Below are 19,130 nucleotides of genomic sequence, written 5' to 3' on the forward strand. Positions count from 1 at the left end.
ATCAAAAGTCATGAACTTTTTTCTAGGAGTTGATTTATGAATCCCAATTAATCAGACTAGTAGATTTTAAGTCCTAAATGCTTAAAGCGCAAAAATTAATCAAACTAGTGAGCATGTACACATATAATATCTCTGATTCTAGTTCATGAAGTTTAACGAACTATAGTACTTGATATATATACTACCCCAAAATAAGGTAAAAATAGAGAATGAAGTACTTGAAAAACTTTAACTCTAGTCTAGAGGTATATTGTAATGAAGGGGAATTATATCGATAGGGAGAATTGCAATCGTGTATATTAATATAAGAGTTCATCTTCAAACTATTACAACTACTCCAAAATTAGTAACCAAATCTTTCCAAGGGAAGAAGAAACAGAAAATGAAGAAGGGAGGGAGGTTCCAGAGTTAATCTAACCAACTAAGAAAATAAAGAGACGACTTCGTAGCATGAGCCCTAATAAATTATGTTTTTCTTCTATATATAGGCATCTTTCCGGGGTCCCAAAGGTAATTTGCCAACTCTTCAAATGTGTCTTCCACCGTAGCCACATTTGTTACAATACTCCTGCCCCCAATAAAAACCTTGTCCTCAAGGTTTTCGAGCCAATAACAACGTGGGTTGTAGTCTCCCCACCCATTATCGCCAAGCCAAAGTGTTCTGTATGGCCAAAGAAGAATATGTAAACATGTACATGAGCTAACACAAAGGCAATAGAGATAGAAGTTTCAAATTCAACCATAGCTGCATCAGGCATTCCATACAAATTGTTCTCAAGTAAAATAGAAGGAATGAATGCTGGCTTTTGAGTCACAAGGCTAATCTGGATCCTTAGCCAACTAAATTGTAATGTCATGATGTTCAAAATGCACATAAAAACCTGCCACCTAGTTAGAACACAAAGTCTTTCTCTCAGTAAGCCAACAAGGCTTTTTCTTGAGCCACTGGCACCAACGACGAAAATTGGCTTGTTAGCAATCGCACACCAACTGTGAACATAATTACATTAGCGGCAAACTGTTTTTCCATGAGATAGGATTCAACTAGATGGAACCTGGGTACAATCTCGAACATGGTAGCACCGAAAACATTTTCTCGGATGCAGTCCAATGTGCACAAAACAATATCAGCTTCTCCCAATTCATCAAAATTCCTTGCAGCTATAGCAAAACATCCAGAGGTTGAATACATGATAAACAAGGGACTAACAATTGCAACCACAGATATTGTCCCATGCTTATATTATTAGAATGAATCTGTTGCCTCTGTCTAAATTGAGCAAACGTCGAACACGAACGGATCACGCTAACAAATGTTGTGTCAAATGGTTGATACCTAGCGAGTTTCATCAAATTAAACGGCTCCAATGCACCCTCGAAACATTTTGCAATCGATACCACACTACTTTCCCCCTCACAAGTTGTTCGTGTTCTCCTCAAGACAATAGGTTTACTGATAAAGGCCTCCCTCAGTCCTAGGGATGTGCATGGATCGGATCGGATCGGATTTAACACATTTCGGATTCGGATTTCGGATTCTACAAAATGCAATCCGAATTCGATCCAAATTAATATCGGATCGGATCGGATTTTAAAGTTTGGATCGGATCGAATTTTCGGATTTCGGATCGGATTATTATGCCTCAAAGTTGCAAACTCATATGTATATTTCTTTGTAAAAGAGGCAATACAGTAAGAAAAATTCATGTTTCTGCAATTATGCGAGTACTATGGTACTAATATAGATAAATCCAGTAATTGTAAAGGTAATAACTTGGAGGAAGATGTAAAGGAAGTACTGACCATCCGAAATTAAAGTTTAATATTTATACATGCCCTAATAATTTCGGATTTCGGATCGGATTGGGTTACAATTATACCAATCCGAATTCGATCCGAATATTCGAAATTTTAATAAACACAATCCGAAATCCGATTCAAATATCCGAAATCCGAAATCCGAAATTGAGCGGATCAGTTTGGATTTCGGATATCCGATCCAAATGAACAGCCCTACTCAGTCCGCTCTTAAGGTCCAGCTATAGTGATTGGACAACCTGTTATTAAAATCTATATTGCTAACATCATTGGACAAACCATATGAACTTGCAGCATCTGTAAGCTTAGTGATAATACTTGTGATATGCGAACCAGCAATGACACCAGCATGAGCATAAAAAATAGTGTTAGCAATGGCTAAGGTGGCATGAAGCTTAGTAGCTGCACTAATGAGATACTCAGGTTCTGGGATATTAGCAAAAAGTAAGCTAGCAGAGACGTCTCTGAACCATGAATCAATTAATCCCTGCTTTGTCATACCATCTTCAGGGACCCGCAAATAGCCATCAAATAGAAAGGAGATATACACGTACTTCAGTTGGAAATAAGAATAGAATTTGGCTACATCACAAGGATTTAGTAATGGAGCAATGTAAACCGATGCTCCATAACTCTAACACTGACACACAAATATGTAAATGCTCTTTTAGCACTTTTCTCAAACCATTCATGTGCAATTAATGTCAACATCAAAAGACTAAAAGATGAGAGTTCTTGAAGTGAGAGCTCACATTCTACATAAATCCAAATATCTCTACCTGTGATGACCCAAAATGTCATCTTTAAATTTAATAATTAATTCTGTGTTCTAAGACCTCAAAAAACACTATTTATCACTCCTCGACTTGCGTGCATAGTCCGTAAAATTTTCCGAAAAGTTTTTATGTGAAAAATGGATTAAAATGTGAAATAGAACTTTAAAACTCAACTGAGTTGACTTTGGTCAACATTTTGAGCAAACAGACTCGGATCAATGTTTTGACAGTTCCGGTAGGTCCGTATCGTGATTTGGGACTTGGGCGTATGTCCGGAATCGAATTTCGAGGTCCCTAGCCCGAGATATGGAATTTTGATGAAAAATTAAAAGTTTGAAAGCTTAATGATTTTTAAGAATTTACTGATGTTGGATTTATTGACACCGGGTCCGTATTTAGGTTCCGGAGCCCGGTATAGGTCCACTATAATATTTATGACTTGTCTGCCGAATTTGGTGAGAATCGAAGTTGATTTGACGCGATTCGGACGTCCAGTTGAAAAATATAAGTTTTAAAGTTTTCTTGAAAATTTCCTTTGATTTAGTGTCCGATTCGTAGTTCTAGGTGTTATTTTGGCGATTTGATCGCGCGAGCAAGTTCGTATGATGTTTTAGGATTTGGGTGCATGTTTGGTTTGGAGACCCGAGGGCTCGGGTGAGTTTCGGATAGGCTACGGGATGATTTCGGACTTAGAAAATCTGGTTTTCTGCAGTCTTCAGGCTTCTGGTGTGTTCTTGTTCGCGTTCGCGAACGCGAAGAGTAAATTGGACTGGCACGTTTTGTGCTTCGCAAACGCGAGGCACTGACCGCGTTCGCGAAGGGTAAAAATTCCAGAAACAGAACTTAAGTTCTGGAAAATGGGATTCGTCCCATTTTCAACCCTTTTCCATTTTTGAGCTCGGGTAAGGCGATTCTTGGGCGATTTTCACGGAAAAACATTGGAGTAAGTGTTCCTTATCCTATATTGATTATATTTCATGATTCCATACTCAATTACATCATGAATCCGTGAATTTATGGAAGAAAAATCAGTTTTTTATAAAATCTTCCAAAAACGAAAATTTAAGATTTGAAGGTCCATTTGACATCGGAATTGGATAATTTTTGTATGGTTGAACTCGTAGCGGAACGGGTGTTTGAATTTCGCGAGTTTTTCCGGGATTTGAGACGTGGGTCCCACTGTCGAATATTTAAATGAATTTCGAATTTTTATCCGGAAATTAGTAAATTCATATGGAATTAATTCCTATAATTCGTATTGAGTATATCGAATTGTTTGTGAATAGATTTGACACTTTTGGAGACAAATTCAAAAGGAAAAGCTGTGGTCGAATAATTTATTGGAATTTGCAAAGCGAGGTAAGAGTCGTGGTTAACCTTGACTTGAGGGAATAAAACCCTTAAACTATTTGTTATGTGAAATACATGTGAACGATGCATAGGCGAGGTGACGAGTGTCTATACGTCGTCAAATTAATTGTTTGCATAATTACTTGAAAAATCATAAATCGTTTTAAATCATGAATTAATTGTTATAAAAATTATTTCTCTCCTATTCTTTGTCAAATATAAATTCTTGAATTCCTGCAATAATTGCTACATGCTAATTTGATTTATGTGCATTAATTACTACTTGACATTTAGCATATTAAATAGTAAACTGCCTATTTTCTTCCTGATTTCCATAATAAATTGATATTTGACATTGTTTGTTTCATAATTAAATTATAATTATTGTATGCTCGTTGACTTATAATTTCATATTAATTATTGCATTTATTGGAGTAATTTCTTTTATAAGAATTGATTAAAATGAATATATTGGAGGAACGGGTTGCACGCCGCAGGAGAATTGATTTGAAATGAACATATTGGGGGATCGGGTTGCGCTCCGCAACAGACTTATTAAAAAGTCCATATTGGGGGATCGGGTTGCACGCCGCAACAGACTTATTAAAAAGTCCATATTGGGGGATCGGATTGCACGCCGCAACAGACTTATTTAAAAGGTCCATATGGGAGGATTGAAAATGAATATGTTGTGTGAGCGGGTTGTACGCTGCAACGAAAATTGATGAAAATAATAATTGGTTATGACTGCTGAATTGGCTTCAACTATTAAAAATGAGTTACCTGATTTATTTCTATTATTGTTGTTATTACTATTATTATAAATGAGTTACCTGATTTATTTCTATTATTCGTTGTTGTTACTAATATTGCGTACAGGTTAATGTAAGTGACCTGCCTTAGCCTCGTCACTACTTCGTCGAGGTTAGGCTCAGCACTTACCAGTACATGGGGTCAGTTGTACTGACTATACTCTGCACTTCTTGTGCAGATTTCGGAGTTGGTCTCAACGGCGTACCATAGATTTGCTCGGATTTCAGCTACCAGAGGAGACTTGAGGTATAACTGTACAGCGTCTGCAGTTCTGAAGTCTCCGTCTATTTTACTTTAGCTGTGTGTTTGTTTCCAAACAAATTTATTTTATTCAAACCTTTATTTGTATTATTCTAGAAGCTCGTGCACTTGTGACACCAGTTCTGGGATGGTATTTAGACAACATTATTTTTATGGATTAATCATTACATTTCAGACTTTACTTCCGCATTTGTTTCTTTGTTATTAATAAATTTAAAAATTGTTTTAAAAATGGATAATATTATTCTAAAGTTGGCTTGCCTAGTAAGTGAAATGTTAGGCGCCATCACGGTTCGAAGGTGGGAATTTCGGGTCGTGACACTACCTCTGTCAAAGGCGTGAAGTATGACTGGGCGTAAGGAGGGACCAAGACGGGTGGACACATGGACAAAAACAATCGTTAATCTCTGGCTGTTATTTATCCAGTTACATGCATGAATTCGTAGTGCGATAATATCTAATAAATGGGGTATAATAGGCTAAATACTCGCAAAAAATCTCACTAAAATCAAAGGGAGATAACTTCACCTGAAGTTGAGTAAATCTGGCAACCTGAAATTTGCCTCTCCAATCACCATCACAAACAAATTGCTTTGTGAAATTCACTTGAAATGCAATCGCCGAACCTAGAATTCCAGATTCAACCAGTTGAGGACATTCAATGAATAAATGGTCCTCTTCTAATTGTCCATTTGTCAAATAAAGTACCATTGCCGCGAGAATGACAGTTGCAGCTGATGGCCTAGGATCGAACACCTTGGAGCAGTAAGGAGGCATTTCGTCAAGCATCTGGTCCATAAGGTTTGACTGTGTATCTTCTACAGCTGATGCAACTGCAGAAACAAAGACCCCTACAGTTGCTGGTTCATTATCAAGACATTTGAGCCAACTTTGAACAGCTCCGGACAGTGTCATTAGAGATGGTGTTTGTCTATAGTATCAAGACAATGACAGTGGTACATGGAAAATTGATGTCCATATTGAAGGTTTAGGATGCTTTGAAGGAAACCTGCATTTCTACTCAATCTCAGTAGGTATTCGACAATCGTGGTAACTAAGAGAAATTAAAATCGACTCCTTGTTTGCAAACAGGAAACTACACCCATGGTTGTTTTTTTGAGAATTTCCATCAGACACTTGGTATGCAAAAGCCCCTGCTTGATCTCCCATCCCAATTGCCAACATCTCACCAAACATTCTATAGCGAAGATTCCATAGAAGACTATTATCAAACATCAGTGTTACCCCTTCGGATATGAGTCCATTTGCTGAACCAGGATCAAACGAAAAATGAAGTAACATATGTTGGGCAGTCACATTTTTAGGCATCATCCAGTACCTATACAGTCCATTAGATTTAGGAATTTGATCGAACAGGTTGTAAGCAACTCTAGGCCGCTCAAAATGTAAAAAAATTCCATAGGACTGTTGAAGGAAACAATACCCAAATCAGGTTCTTGAAAACCAAGTACGACAACTTGAATAAATTCTCCCTTAGAGTATGTGATAACAAGAGCAATAGGTAGAACTTTGAAACCCTCTAGTTCTGGAAATGTATCCCCAACTTTAATAACAAGAGATTGTGGATCCAGAGCTATTGAGGTTTCATCGACTAAATCAAAGTCACTCTCATTGACACCAACTAACGCAACACTGTCCGGCTCATCATCCACGGTGGCCTCCTCTATTGCTGTTTCCAATGTTTTAAAAGGCAAGGTGAAACGTTTTACATATACCTCAGAGGCACGGGCGTAAGCTCCATAGGTATTTAATTTTTAATATTTTATAAAATAATATAATGATAGTAAATATTTATAAACATGTAAAATTACATAAAAATTGAAGAAAACTATAAATATGTGAAATATATGGCTAGGCGTAAGCCCGGGGGAGTAAGCCCAATGGATCTTTAAAATTTTTAATTTATAAATTAATAAAATAACATAATAACACAAAAAAATATAAAATATAAATTAAAAGTTAAAAATTAAAAGAAAATTAAAGGAACTCATAGAAAAATAATATCTAGCATGATTCTTAAATATAACTAATGCATACATATCACGTATAACATATTTAACTTTCAAATAATTAAAAACTTACAATTTCCTTAAAAGAAATGATCAAACTCCACATTTTACTTTCTTAAAAGTAAATAATTAATAAAATCTTATTAGTACAATAATTAAAATATTACTCCTTCATGAATAAATACAAATTAGTTTAAGATATCAAATTAATAAAAGTGTATAACAAGGAGGGACAAATGAACTAAGACACGACCAATAACAAGTGAAGATATAAATTCACAATACTATGTCTTATTATTAGAGTTACGCTCAATCTTCATATTTCTATCGATGAATAGAACTTTTATCATTAATTTGTTAAAGAATTTTGAACGTCAACGATATTAATTAGGAAATTCGACACGTGATTTGTGTTAGAACTGTTAGGCGAGCCCCGAGCGTTGGGCGTGTTTAGGACGCACGGTCGGGCGCTTAGGACGTAAGCCTCACATAACTAAGCCCCATACATGAACCCCAGGGCGTTTTGCATATGACCCGCCCAGGGGCGAGCCCCGAACGAGTCCCAAAAATACCTTTTAAAATACTGGTTGTTTCTGCCAAAGTTGTTGAGTCCAATTGCATCTCTTGCAGCACTTACCCCATGTGGCTAAAATTAGAGAGCATACGTGAGTTACTTTCTTGTAACTCTATCACTAAGGTGTGTTTGGTACGAAGGAAAATGTTTTTCATGGAGAATGTTTTCATAGAAAATGAGTGGTTTTATCACTTATTTTCCTTGTTTGGTTGATGAGTGAAAATTTTTTTTCGGAGAATATTTTATAATGTTTGGCTAAAGAGTGAAAAAAGTTTTTTTTAGAAAAATAAGTTTTTATGATACTCTCTCACCCCCTTCCCCCAAGTCCTTATGTTCCCTTGCTCTATTTTCATGACTCTATTTTCTTCAAAAATTTAATTATTCTTCTGAAAATTTATACAAACCCAAAGGAACTAATGTGTTGCTTTACTTTTTTACGCAAAACAACATTAAAATTTGTGCTCCATAACTAAACAAATACTCTTTTTTGGTTGAAAAAGAAAGTACTATTTTCTACAACATGAAAATAAAGCATTCATTTTGTTGAAATGAAAGAAAATATTTTTTCTACATCATGAAAAGAAAATATTCATTTTGTTGAAATGAAAGAAAATACTTGTTTTTACATCATGAAAAAAAAATATTCTTTTTGTTGCAATAAAAGAAAATACTTTTTTACTATATCATTTTGTTGAAATGAAAGAAAATATTTTTTCTACATCTTGAAAAGAAAGTACTTTTTTGTTAAAATAATTTTTTTTTATATCGTGAAAAGAAAATACTCATTTGTTGAAATGAAATAATTTTTTTTATCTATAACATGAAAAGAAACTACATTAATAATATTTCTATTTAGGGTGGGGTTGGGGTGGGTGGAGTTGGGGTGGGTTGGTAAAGGTTGGTGGGGATGGGGAATGGGGAATGGGGGAAGGTTGGAAAAGAGTTTTGGAAAATGTTTTTCCTTCTCTTGATAGATAAAATATTTCCCTCTAATTGAAGGAAAATTAGTTCATGAGGAAAATATTATTCCAAAATATTTAAGCCAACCAAACATGAAAAAATTAAAAAATATTTTCCTTCATACCAAACACACCCAAAATCATGTACGGTTTTGATGGAAGAGTAGATCTTCTCCAAAACTGCAGGTGGAAAGTGGGGCAACATTGGCAGTCACTCAATTAGTAGACCAGGGACAATGAAAGTACCAATGTAATGAAGGAGAATTGTATTGACAGGGAGAATTGCAATCATGTACATTAATATAAGAGTTCATCTTCAAACTATTACAATTACTCCAAATTAGTAACCAAATCTTCCGAGGGAAGAAGAAATAGAAAAGGAAGAAGGGAGAGAGGTTCCAGAGTTAATCTAACCAACTAAGAAAATAAAGAGAGGACTTCGTAGTATGAACCCCAATAGATTATATTTCTCTTCTATATATAGGCATCTTTCCGAGGTCCCAAAGGTAATTTGCCAACTCTTCAAATGTGTCTTCTGCCGTAGCCACATTTGTTACATATATACGACTTTGAAATCAACTTAAAATCAAGTGGTGTCATTCGACAACACATGCCAACATTATTTGAAAAATAATGCAAAATTAACATTAATTTGTTATAGAAACTAAAGTCTTTGAATCACAAAATGCCAAATTTAATTTTAATACTATACAAATTGATCATTAACAATAGGTCAACATTGCTTGAACAATCCTCGTGCACACCACAGTCCATTGGTGTTTGAGGACGAGGGGCGGAGGCATAAGTTGAGATATGAGTTCAGCTGAACGCAGTAACTTTTGCTCAAACAATGTATTTTGGATCAAATTCATTATTATAAATATCAAATTTAGAACTCAATCATTAGTACTTGAAGTTATTATTTTAAAATTCAAAACCTATAAAGTTAAAATCTTGACTCTGTCCTGAATGATAACTCATCCAAGTTCACCCTTCAATGAAATTCCTTGTAGTTAACTCGATTTGTCAAGGATATAGATTAGGGGATCGATTTTTTCAAGATTGAAATTAAGCATACCTGAAATGGATGGCTTAAAGAAAAATGATTTTTTCATGTCCTTTGGAAAAAGAGGAGAATAAGAATATTTTATTATTTATCTTTCGGTTCACGAGCTTGTACTGCATAAAGGACATAGTACTACATTATAAAGTGCATGTACTACTACTAGTCTACTACCATATAGAAAAGAAAAAAGAAAAACAGGAAGAAGGATTTTGTACAGCTATAAAAATTGATTAAGTTTTGTTGAGGAAAATCAATGTTAGGTCCAACGAATACCTCTTTCTTTTCTTTATTTATATATGCATCTTATTCTAAAGCTAATTTATCCGATTAATTTTGTTTCATGCTGAGTTGGTCACTCAAAGGTAAAACACTACTCAATCATTAGAACGTTCTCTATTTTTTCAGATTTAAATTCAAGACTTTTGTGAAAGAATATCACTCATCTCAATAGAAATCATATGTCCATTGAACATTGTAAGTATATATAATACTCTTAATTTAAATGTATAGGTGTATATATTAAAGCTTGATATTATTTCTAAAAAGTGTTCGACCAAGTATTTTAAAAAATTAAGTAAGTGATTCTAAGTAATAAAGTTAAATTTTTTAACTTCTCGTTAAAAAGATTAACCGAACACAAAATTATTTCTTTGATACTAACATAACATTTCTCTAATGATTAAATTAAACACAAACTGTTATTCTCTTAAAATACCTTTCTAAAATCAATTTTGACAACAAAAAAAAAAAACACTTGCTAAATTTACCAGATTTTAGAAATTTAGCCAAATAAGCAATTATGTTAGCCGGTGGGTCAACTAACTAAATCAAATCCCAAATTAACGGTTTCCTTATATAATTGTTTTTCAAAATAGAAAGAAAATAAGAAAGAAACTATTTTTTTCCTTTTGTATAAATAGCAGGCCTTTGACACCTCTCATATCACACCATTGAAAGGTCCAAATTTTCTCTCTTGACTTTTTGTATCAAACCATTTTTTTTCTTCAAAAACCTCTCAAGTTTCTTCTCATCATCATGTCTCAGGTACTTTTAATTTTCCTATTCTTTTCAAATTAGTAAATTTTAAATCATAATTTTGAATTTGTTCTGTGAAGGGGTTGAAGAAATTTGCATGGTCAGTAGGAATTTCGATTTGGATTTGGAATGAATTTGTTGTTATAATGGGAAGAAAATCCCCAACGCGTTTGAGATTAAAGTGTAGTTGATTGATTGATTGAATGGCGTGAAAATCACTCTTACATGATTATGAGGGTTTTTCCTCTTCTTTTCAATGTTTAGGCTTCAGCTTTTCTCTTCCATATGCAGATAAACTAAGTTGAAGATTCAAATATTGGTTTTTATATGCTGTCTGACTTTGTTAATCTTAAAGAGTAATCTTGAAATAATTAGTTGAAGGGTTGGGTAAGCTTTACCTGTTTAGTGGGGATTTGATCTGGTTCATTCTTGTTTCAGCTGATGAGATATGGTTTTGGAATGAATTTGTTGTTTTAATAGGAAAAAATCACTCTTGGCATGATTATGAGCTATGACTGTTTGAAGATGAATGAATTTCTTTGTGTTTACAACTGTGTTTGGTAGCTGTATTCAACTATTAATTGGGTAGTTAAGTAGTTCCGTTCCTGAGTATCTAGAAAGCTATGTTGATCTAGAATATAAAGAGAATCTTGCTGTTCCAACTCGTGTCGATGATGGAGCTCTTAGTAGTAGAAGTTGTAGTTGAATTGATTCAAACAGTGCTTGTTAACAAGATCTTCTCAAAGAAACAAGAAAGCAATTAATTGATGAATTTGAATGAAGGAAGACAGTTTTTCTTCTTTTGGATTTGACCAAGTGTCCCTTAAGTATTTCACTTAGACTAAACTGGTCCCGTAAGTGTCATGGTTCACAGATATCTACCTTCAAATATAAAAAAAAATTGTCGAAGATAAACTCGAAATCTGAAACAGACTCTCAGTTTCTTCTTTTGGTTGTTGGGGGGGGGGGGGGGGGTCATCTGATACCACAGTCGCTAAACGTTATATAAAGTTGAGCATCATACGTTCAACGGTTGTTGTGAGTCTTGTGACACTTGAAAACAGTGCCGAAAGCAGGATTTTCACCGAGAGGATTCGAAAAATAAAAAAAGTAAATACGCGAAGAAGCTAAGGGGATTCAACATCTAATATATGTACATGGAAAAAAATATCAACCTTATATACACAGTATAATTTTCGGGCGAAGGGGGTTCGGCTAACCCTCTTCCACCCACCTAGCTGCGCCCTTTCTAGTAAAGATTTAAACAGTAAGTAGCTTAAACTTACCAAAGCCTCATGCCGTGGAGCCTAGTTGATGAATGTGCTATTTTTATGCTATGCTATCATAACTCTACATCTCTGCAACTGTCAATTTAATGCAATTTGTTTTACCATTGTGATGGCAGACTGTTGTTCTCAAGGTTGGCATGTCATGCCAAGGCTGTGTCGGGGCTGTAAAGAGGGTGTTGGGGAAAATGGAAGGTAAACAGTTATACTAGGATTATTCTTAGTGCTTTACAACATTTAACTTACTAGCCTCCTATGTATGATTGCCATGATAAGATCAGTTTTAAGATTATTCCTTAATACTATCAGAATATATTGCTCCCTTAGTTTCATTTTATATGAGCATGTTCCCAAGAAAATGATATCTTTCTATATTTAGAAACTCTTTTGACTTTAAACTTCCTATTCTACACTTGATGACATGCTCGTATGATCATTGAAATGTCATGACGTCATGGCACGTTTAAAACCATAAGTTCTAAGGGTATAGTATGTGTCAAGTCTTTATTTCTTTCTTGAACTTTGTCCCCTGTCAAACAGTCATATAAGATGAAACAAGGGATTGAGATTTTCTTCTGATTCTCTATTAACTGAATACATCATAGCATTACTTTTGTCATATGGACGCTTTCTATTGTGTATTCTCTCATGCACTGCTGCAAAGGCCAGAGTACACATGCTTGCTTGCTTCTTATTTTATGGGAAAAGTTATCTTGTCATATCTGCATATCTCTGAAAAAACATCAGCTCTGGTTGGTTCATCCATCTTTGCGTAAACTATGAAATTGTTGTTTATAGTCTATTCTATGAGTAGAACTGACCAAGAATGCTCCTCTATAGTCCTCGTCATCTTTCTTACTCAGTCAGTCACCCTACACCATATGCCAAATTTTCCTTCTTTTGACTGCTAACTCAATCACCGATCAGAATCTTCTCCATTTTGCTAAAGGGCTTTATCAAGAAGCCTGAGATTATTGGATAGCATTATGCACGACTAAAGAACGAGAGCTTAAGTCGCTTATTTGCTTATAGTCTCATAACAGATAAATATCAGTAAAATATCGACTCATGTTTTCTTTATTAACCATCTTCAGGTGTAGAAAACTTTGACATTGATCTGAAGGAGCAAAAAGTGACTGTAAAGGGCAATGTTCAACCAGAAGCTGTTCTCCAGACCGTCTCAAAGACTGGAAAACCAACATCTTTCTGGGAAGCAGGGGAACGGGCTCAAACAGAAGAAAAGCCTGCAGAAGCTGTTGGTACAGCTTGATGGTGTCTAATGGCCTGGAATTGTATGTTAAGGCTTGAGCTTTATACGACTTTATCAAGATTTCCTGTGTGTAATATGAGGCTTTAACAGTTTTAATCTAAAATTGCAATAAGCTCTTGAGCATTTGGTGTTGTTTTCTTTGATATAGATAGCAAGTGCATGTTAAACATCTGAGAAAACCAAATGTAGGTGTTTGTAAGAGAAATCGAAGGATAAACAGGGTGATCTTATCGATGACTGTAATTGGGTGTTTGAATCTGTTAAGCAATTTGAGAAAACAAATTTGTCAGGAATTTAATGCAAGTACCTTAAACAAATGCTTCCTTTAGGTATATGTGATGGAACCTCCTGCATTGGTTTAACGATTGGATTCCTTGCTTAGTTTTCTCTTTCTCTGTTGAGGGAAGATGTTCCAAGGTTTCATTCTTGATTGAAACACACATAACCAAATTCACATGATCATACAACAATAATTATACGCTTCAATCTCTAGCAAGTCGTAATAGATTGTTCGAAAACTCACTTCTATATCGAGGGTATTCATCATAAATTTACTAGTTTTATGCTAATTTATGCTGACAATGTGAAGCTAGCTCCCAAGGGCAGAATTAAATCATTCTCATTATCGTATCTCTGATAAATTATCCAAGTCTCATATCATAGCAAATGATTCTGATTACAGTGTAATTACCAGATGACCAGCATTTATATGTCATAGAAATGGAGCTGTTGTAGGGACAGCCAAGTCCAAGAAATTTTCAACATTACAGTTGCTAGTATCGACAATCATGTTCTATTTTAAGCTACTAAACGATTTCAACCAATTTGAAAATTTGTCATCTCTTAAACTATATATTGTAAGTTTGATTCCAATTGTGCACCATTCACATGCACTTTATATTCTTGTATTCTACATGTTATTGGGTCTAGGTAACCTTTCATATAGCCATTATACCTGTAGAAAACTACTCATTTCAATGGTCAAGGTTGTATATGATTTTCATTTTTTTAAAACTGTGGTGTCCGGACCAACTTGCACACACTTTGGCTATTCCATTATATGTCACTAGCAGAATCGCGTAACTGGGAGCACTAAGGCTTAGACAAATGAGAAGAAATCACCTAGCATTTTTTGACTATGCTGGAATCTGAACTCTGTTCTCCCACGTATTTTAACCAATTTCATTGACTGATACGCCATACCTTTGTATGGTTTCATTGTTGTAAATCCGTGGAAGCATCACATATTTTGGGTGACCAATTTCAAACTAACAGCGAAAAATACAGCTCAACACATATCAAAACAAGTCTTGGCATATTTAACCGTCTCTGACACAACTCACAAGCATTTTTTAAGTAGCAGAGAGCAGGTGGAACATTGCTACTTGTTATATAATAGGGAATTCAGTTAGTGGTATAAGTTATCAGGAAATATTTAATCAGATAAAAAAAAGTCAAGACTTCTTACAACTTATAATAAGGAGTTGACATTCAATATCTGTACCAGAAAGAGAACATAGTGGCTACCAACTAACTAATCAAATAAACAAGCAAATTTGACCTTCAAATGGAATTTTTTTATACATCAAGAAACTTATGTAAATTTTTGGTTCTCACAATTTGCCTATAGATTTTGCATAGTGACTCAAGTTATCCAGAACCAGGAATCTCCTGCTTTTCTGCCAACAGCTATTTTTACCTCATTAACATTTGATAATTAGTTAAAAGTTAATCAATTTCCGTTCAGGTAAACCACAGTAAATCAATTCAGATTCTTGGTTATTGATCATCTCAGCTTCGCTAAAAGCACTATTATACGGTCATTCGCTGAAGGAAAAGGACTGTCAACTTAAACTTTTCATGGATATAATAAAGTGGTAGCTGTTGAACTCTTCAAAGTTGATAGAAACTTAAGAAAACTTCAACCTTTGCAGTTAGTATTACAGGCAATCATGTTCTGTTTTAATATTGACATAAGATTTCTTCATTATGTGCTGGAAATAGCTACAAGGCATATTGCAAACTATAAAAGCTCCATAGTATACATAATATTATACATAACCTGAGGAGAGAAACTAGAGAAAAAAGCCAAAGTAGCTAGCTGCTCTTGAGCCACAAAGAATGGATTCAAAGGGCTACAATTGTTCAGTTATTGCACTAGTTTCTTGCCTGGTTTTATCCCTTTCAGTCTCTTCCTTGGCAAAAAAACAACCACACTGTCCACTTAAAGTAGGTTTCTATCAACATACTTGTCCCTCTGCTGAATCCATTGTGAGAAATGTTGTGTACAAAGCCGTTTCGCGTAATCCAGGCATAGCTGCTGGCCTTATCAGGCTACATTTTCATGACTGCTTTGTGAGGGTATGTTATGTCCTTCTGTCTAACATGATAGTGTTCTATTAATAATTTCATTATTTCCTTAATTTTTCCTGCATGTTAAACTGTGTGACCATTCCATGTAAACTCATAAGCTGTTAAAGAGAGCACAATGTTACTTACCTAATTATATTATGTCTCAACACACCCCTCATGTGTGAGCCTGGTTAGCTTTCATGGACTAAATATGCGGAAATTTTTGATTTTTTGGTGGCGGTGAGATTTGAACTCACGATCTCGACTTTCTCTGTTACCATGTTGAATTGTGTGATCGTCTCATTAAGCTTTTAAATGAGGTTGTCACATAGTTCAACAAGTGCTACGCTTGATAATTTCATCATCAACTTAATATTGTTTTCTGCATTTTATGTACTTTAGGGATGTGATGCATCTGTGCTATTGGATGGACCAAATTCAGAAAAGGAAAGTGTAGCGAACAAAAACAGCTTACGAGGTTTTGAGGTGATTGATGCAGCTAAAGCTAAGCTTGAGGCTGCATGCCCGGGAACTGTCTCGTGTGCAGACATTCTCGCCTTTGCTGCTCGTGACAGTTCTTACAAAGTTGGGAAAATAAACTATGCTGTCCAAGCAGGACGTCGTGATGGGCGTGTTTCTATCAAGGACGAGGCCTTAGCCAATCTTCCCTCTCCATTTGTTGGTGTCAAGGAACTGATCAAGAATTTTGCAAGAAAAGGGATGTCGGTTGATGAAATGGTGACCCTCTCTGGTGCACATTCTATTGGTATTGCTCATTGTGCTATTTTTGCAAGTCGACTATACCCTCAAAACAAGCAACAAAATCTGCCAATTGATCCTGAATATGCAAAAATGTTAAAGTCCATTTGCCCACCAGAAGCACTTACAAATGGAACAGGAGTCGCTAACCCTGCTAATCTTGATGTTCTAACACCAAACAAATTGGATAATAGATACTACATGGATTTGAAGAGTAAGAAGGGGCTATTAGTTTCTGATCAAACATTGATGAGTAATCCTAAAACTGCAAAAATGGTGAACTTCAACGCGAGATATGGGCGCGTGTGGGGTAAGAAATTCGCAGATGCAATGGTGCATATGGGTACCTTGGATGTTCTCACAGGGTGGAAGGGTGAAATCAGGAAGAACTGCCATTTTGTTAACTAATTTGTCATTGTGAGATCAGGAAGAATTGCCATGTTGTTATTATTTTTGTTCTTTTTTATTTATAACGGCGCTGTTCGGGTCAGCTTATGTTCATCTTGGCTATATCAGTGGCTTCTGCTATCTTCCACCGGCACAAGCACCAGGTAATATGGCAGGAAGAACTGCTATATTATGTTGTGAACTAATTTGTCATTCTTTTGTCTTATGAGTTTTGTAAAGGTTTCAAGTACTATTTCAGTCTTCTTTTTATGGTTTTTGTGAGTTGTAAACATCCTACTGATACTGAAGTAAGGATCGATGGTTCAATCTTTGTTGAATTATTACAGATGAATCTTCTTAATAAACTTATTCCTGATTGAAAGTCTCCAAAAGAAAGAGTTATTACTTCTTTTCATACTTTGAATTACTTCAGTTTAAACTAGTGTCATACACTGCAAAAAAATTGGCAAGTACGAAAGTTATTGAAACAGGATTTATGGCGAAAAATAAAGTATAGATAAAGTTAGATCTCTTTGGGCTAAACCAGCCCAAAAATACTCTTAATATGATATGATATTTTCCGTTTTAGGCCAAGCCCGAAAACCTTATATGTATGCTCCCAAACTTTTCAACTACCAATGTGAGACTTTGTTCGCACCCCCAACAATCTCCCCTCGAACTAAGTTCCATGTGGCCCACTACCACGATTGTTAGAGTATTATAGCAACTAAAGTACGCAACGATATGGCAACTGAAGTACGCAACAAGCCTTTTCTTGTGTGCGCACCGCCCGCACCAATGATACTCTTAATATAATGTGATATTGTCCGCTTTGGGCTAAGCCCGCCAAGGTTTTCCTCAAAGGCCTCACACCATCAAGAGATCCCTACACCTTATATGTAGGCTTTCGATCTTTTCACTATCACTGTGGGACTTTGTTCGCACACTTAACACTACAAAATAAACTGGAATTGGCTACGAACATCGTCGCTAATCTGTCGCTAAAACGCTCCTAGCTAGCAGAATTTCTTGATAATCCATTGATAATCCATCGCTAAATGAGATTAGCGACGAATTTTTCTGTTTAGCTATAGAATTTTTAGTAGTGTAACACAACTCAAACTAAATTCTAGATTCGCTACTTATGGCATTATTATCCAATCCAGATGCAAAGTGGTGAACTCAAATCACTTAGACGATGGCCTGTTTGCTTTTTTTAAGTTCTAAAATTGGTGTATTTACCTAAATTTATAAGAACAGCTTCCAAGTTTTTATTTTTATATTAATTAAAGCCCATCACCCAGGTTGTCACCTCCTGTGGTGTTGGGGGGTTTGGCTAGACCCTACCATGTCTATTCCTACAAAACAATAGTGTAAGTACAAAGGAGGCGGACATGGACCTGATATCGAGAAGTAATACAAGATTAACCTAAGCCAATCTTCAAATACATGAGCGGTTAACTACTATACATATACCTCTCATTTTCTACAGTAAATGGTTCAACTTATTAAAAAAATTAGCTTTGTCATATCTAGTTCTAAAACTAGGAAGTTGCCACTTATCTAGTTGAAAAGGCCCTTTTACATTTCCTGGTAGTTGTTGGAAAGAGTAGAAGAAGACAGTGATTCCACTAGTCGTAGCGTTTTTGGCCAACATATCAACCACTTGATTAGCTTCTCTGTAACAATGCGAAATATTACTTATGCTTGGCTCATCATATCGGCAATCTCTTCAATGAGTCTCTTCATTTTGAGATTGTTGGTGCTTCTATCTAAGAGCATATTGACAACTATCTGTGAGTCGATCTCCAGATAGATGTCCTTATACCCTCGCTGTATGCACCACTATATACCCACCTTCGCAGCCATGGCTTCGGTGATATTGTTGTTGTTGCTCTGAACTGGTAAAGAAAATGCCATAATCAGATTTCCTTGGTCGTTCCTTACGGATCCTCCTATACATGCTCTTCTAGTTTCTTTGACAAAACTTCCATCGGTGTTGACTTTAATTTTTCTAGTGGGAGGCTTCTGCCAAATAACTTGTTTCACTATGGGAGTTGGTCTCCATAGCTCCACTTCTTCGCAAAAAATAGGCCAAGTCCCTGCTGTATTGCAACCGGGGAAGGCCATATTCAAGGTTGCCTGTATGGTCCAGCTTATTTGTTGCTCCATTTTCCTCACCAAGAATAACACCAACTTCTCCATATTTCCCAACATATTGCTAACGATACAACATAGAGTATGAATTTGTGTATATTGTTCTTTGCCTGTACTTCCCACTAGGGGTGTACATGGACCGGGTTGGTTCGGTTTTATTAAAACAAAATCAAACCAACTATATCAGTTTGAATTTGTTCGGTTTCGTCGGATTTTCGGATTTTTTGTTACATGAAT

The 19,130-nt window shown here is 35.5% G+C and overlaps 3 protein-coding genes across 4 annotated transcripts; 2 read left to right on the top strand and 1 right to left on the bottom strand.

The window, feature by feature from the left end:
* Positions 1 to 267: 267 nt before the first annotated feature.
* Positions 268 to 8,131, bottom strand: LOC142167812 (uncharacterized). Its single transcript, XM_075227816.1, has 2 exons — positions 5,547 to 8,131; positions 268 to 661 (listed from the first exon to the last, which is right to left on the bottom strand). Exons 1-2 carry the CDS (start codon positions 5,931 to 5,933, stop codon positions 641 to 643), a joined length of 408 nt encoding a protein of 135 aa, XP_075083917.1. The 5' UTR covers positions 5,934 to 8,131; the 3' UTR covers positions 268 to 640.
* Positions 8,132 to 9,875: 1,744 nt separating this feature from the next.
* On the top strand, positions 9,876 to 13,361 carry LOC107824312 (copper transport protein ATX1). Of its 2 annotated transcripts, none has more exons than XM_016651060.2 (3): positions 9,876 to 10,009; positions 12,088 to 12,163; positions 13,063 to 13,361. In XM_016651060.2, the coding sequence occupies exons 2-3, from the start codon at positions 12,109 to 12,111 to the stop codon at positions 13,236 to 13,238; spliced, it is 231 nt and encodes a 76-aa protein (XP_016506546.1). In that variant the 5' UTR covers positions 9,876 to 10,009; positions 12,088 to 12,108; the 3' UTR covers positions 13,239 to 13,361. The 2 variants fall into 2 exon arrangements, with proteins under 2 accessions (XP_016506546.1, XP_016506545.1); XM_016651059.2 differs by lacking the exon at positions 9,876 to 10,009 and adding an exon at positions 10,535 to 10,691.
* A 1,936-nt stretch (positions 13,362 to 15,297) lies between these two features.
* Positions 15,298 to 16,877, top strand: LOC107824314 (peroxidase 5-like). The gene is made up of 2 exons (XM_016651062.2): positions 15,298 to 15,599; positions 15,993 to 16,877. Exons 1-2 carry the CDS (start codon positions 15,360 to 15,362, stop codon positions 16,755 to 16,757), a joined length of 1,005 nt encoding a protein of 334 aa, XP_016506548.1. The 5' UTR covers positions 15,298 to 15,359; the 3' UTR covers positions 16,758 to 16,877.
* Positions 16,878 to 19,130: the final 2,253 nt, after the last annotated feature.

This window comes from Nicotiana tabacum, chromosome 13 (genome assembly GCF_000715075.1).
Source record: "Nicotiana tabacum cultivar K326 chromosome 13, ASM71507v2, whole genome shotgun sequence".
In the NCBI taxonomy this organism is placed as follows: Eukaryota; Viridiplantae; Streptophyta; class Magnoliopsida; order Solanales; family Solanaceae; genus Nicotiana; species Nicotiana tabacum.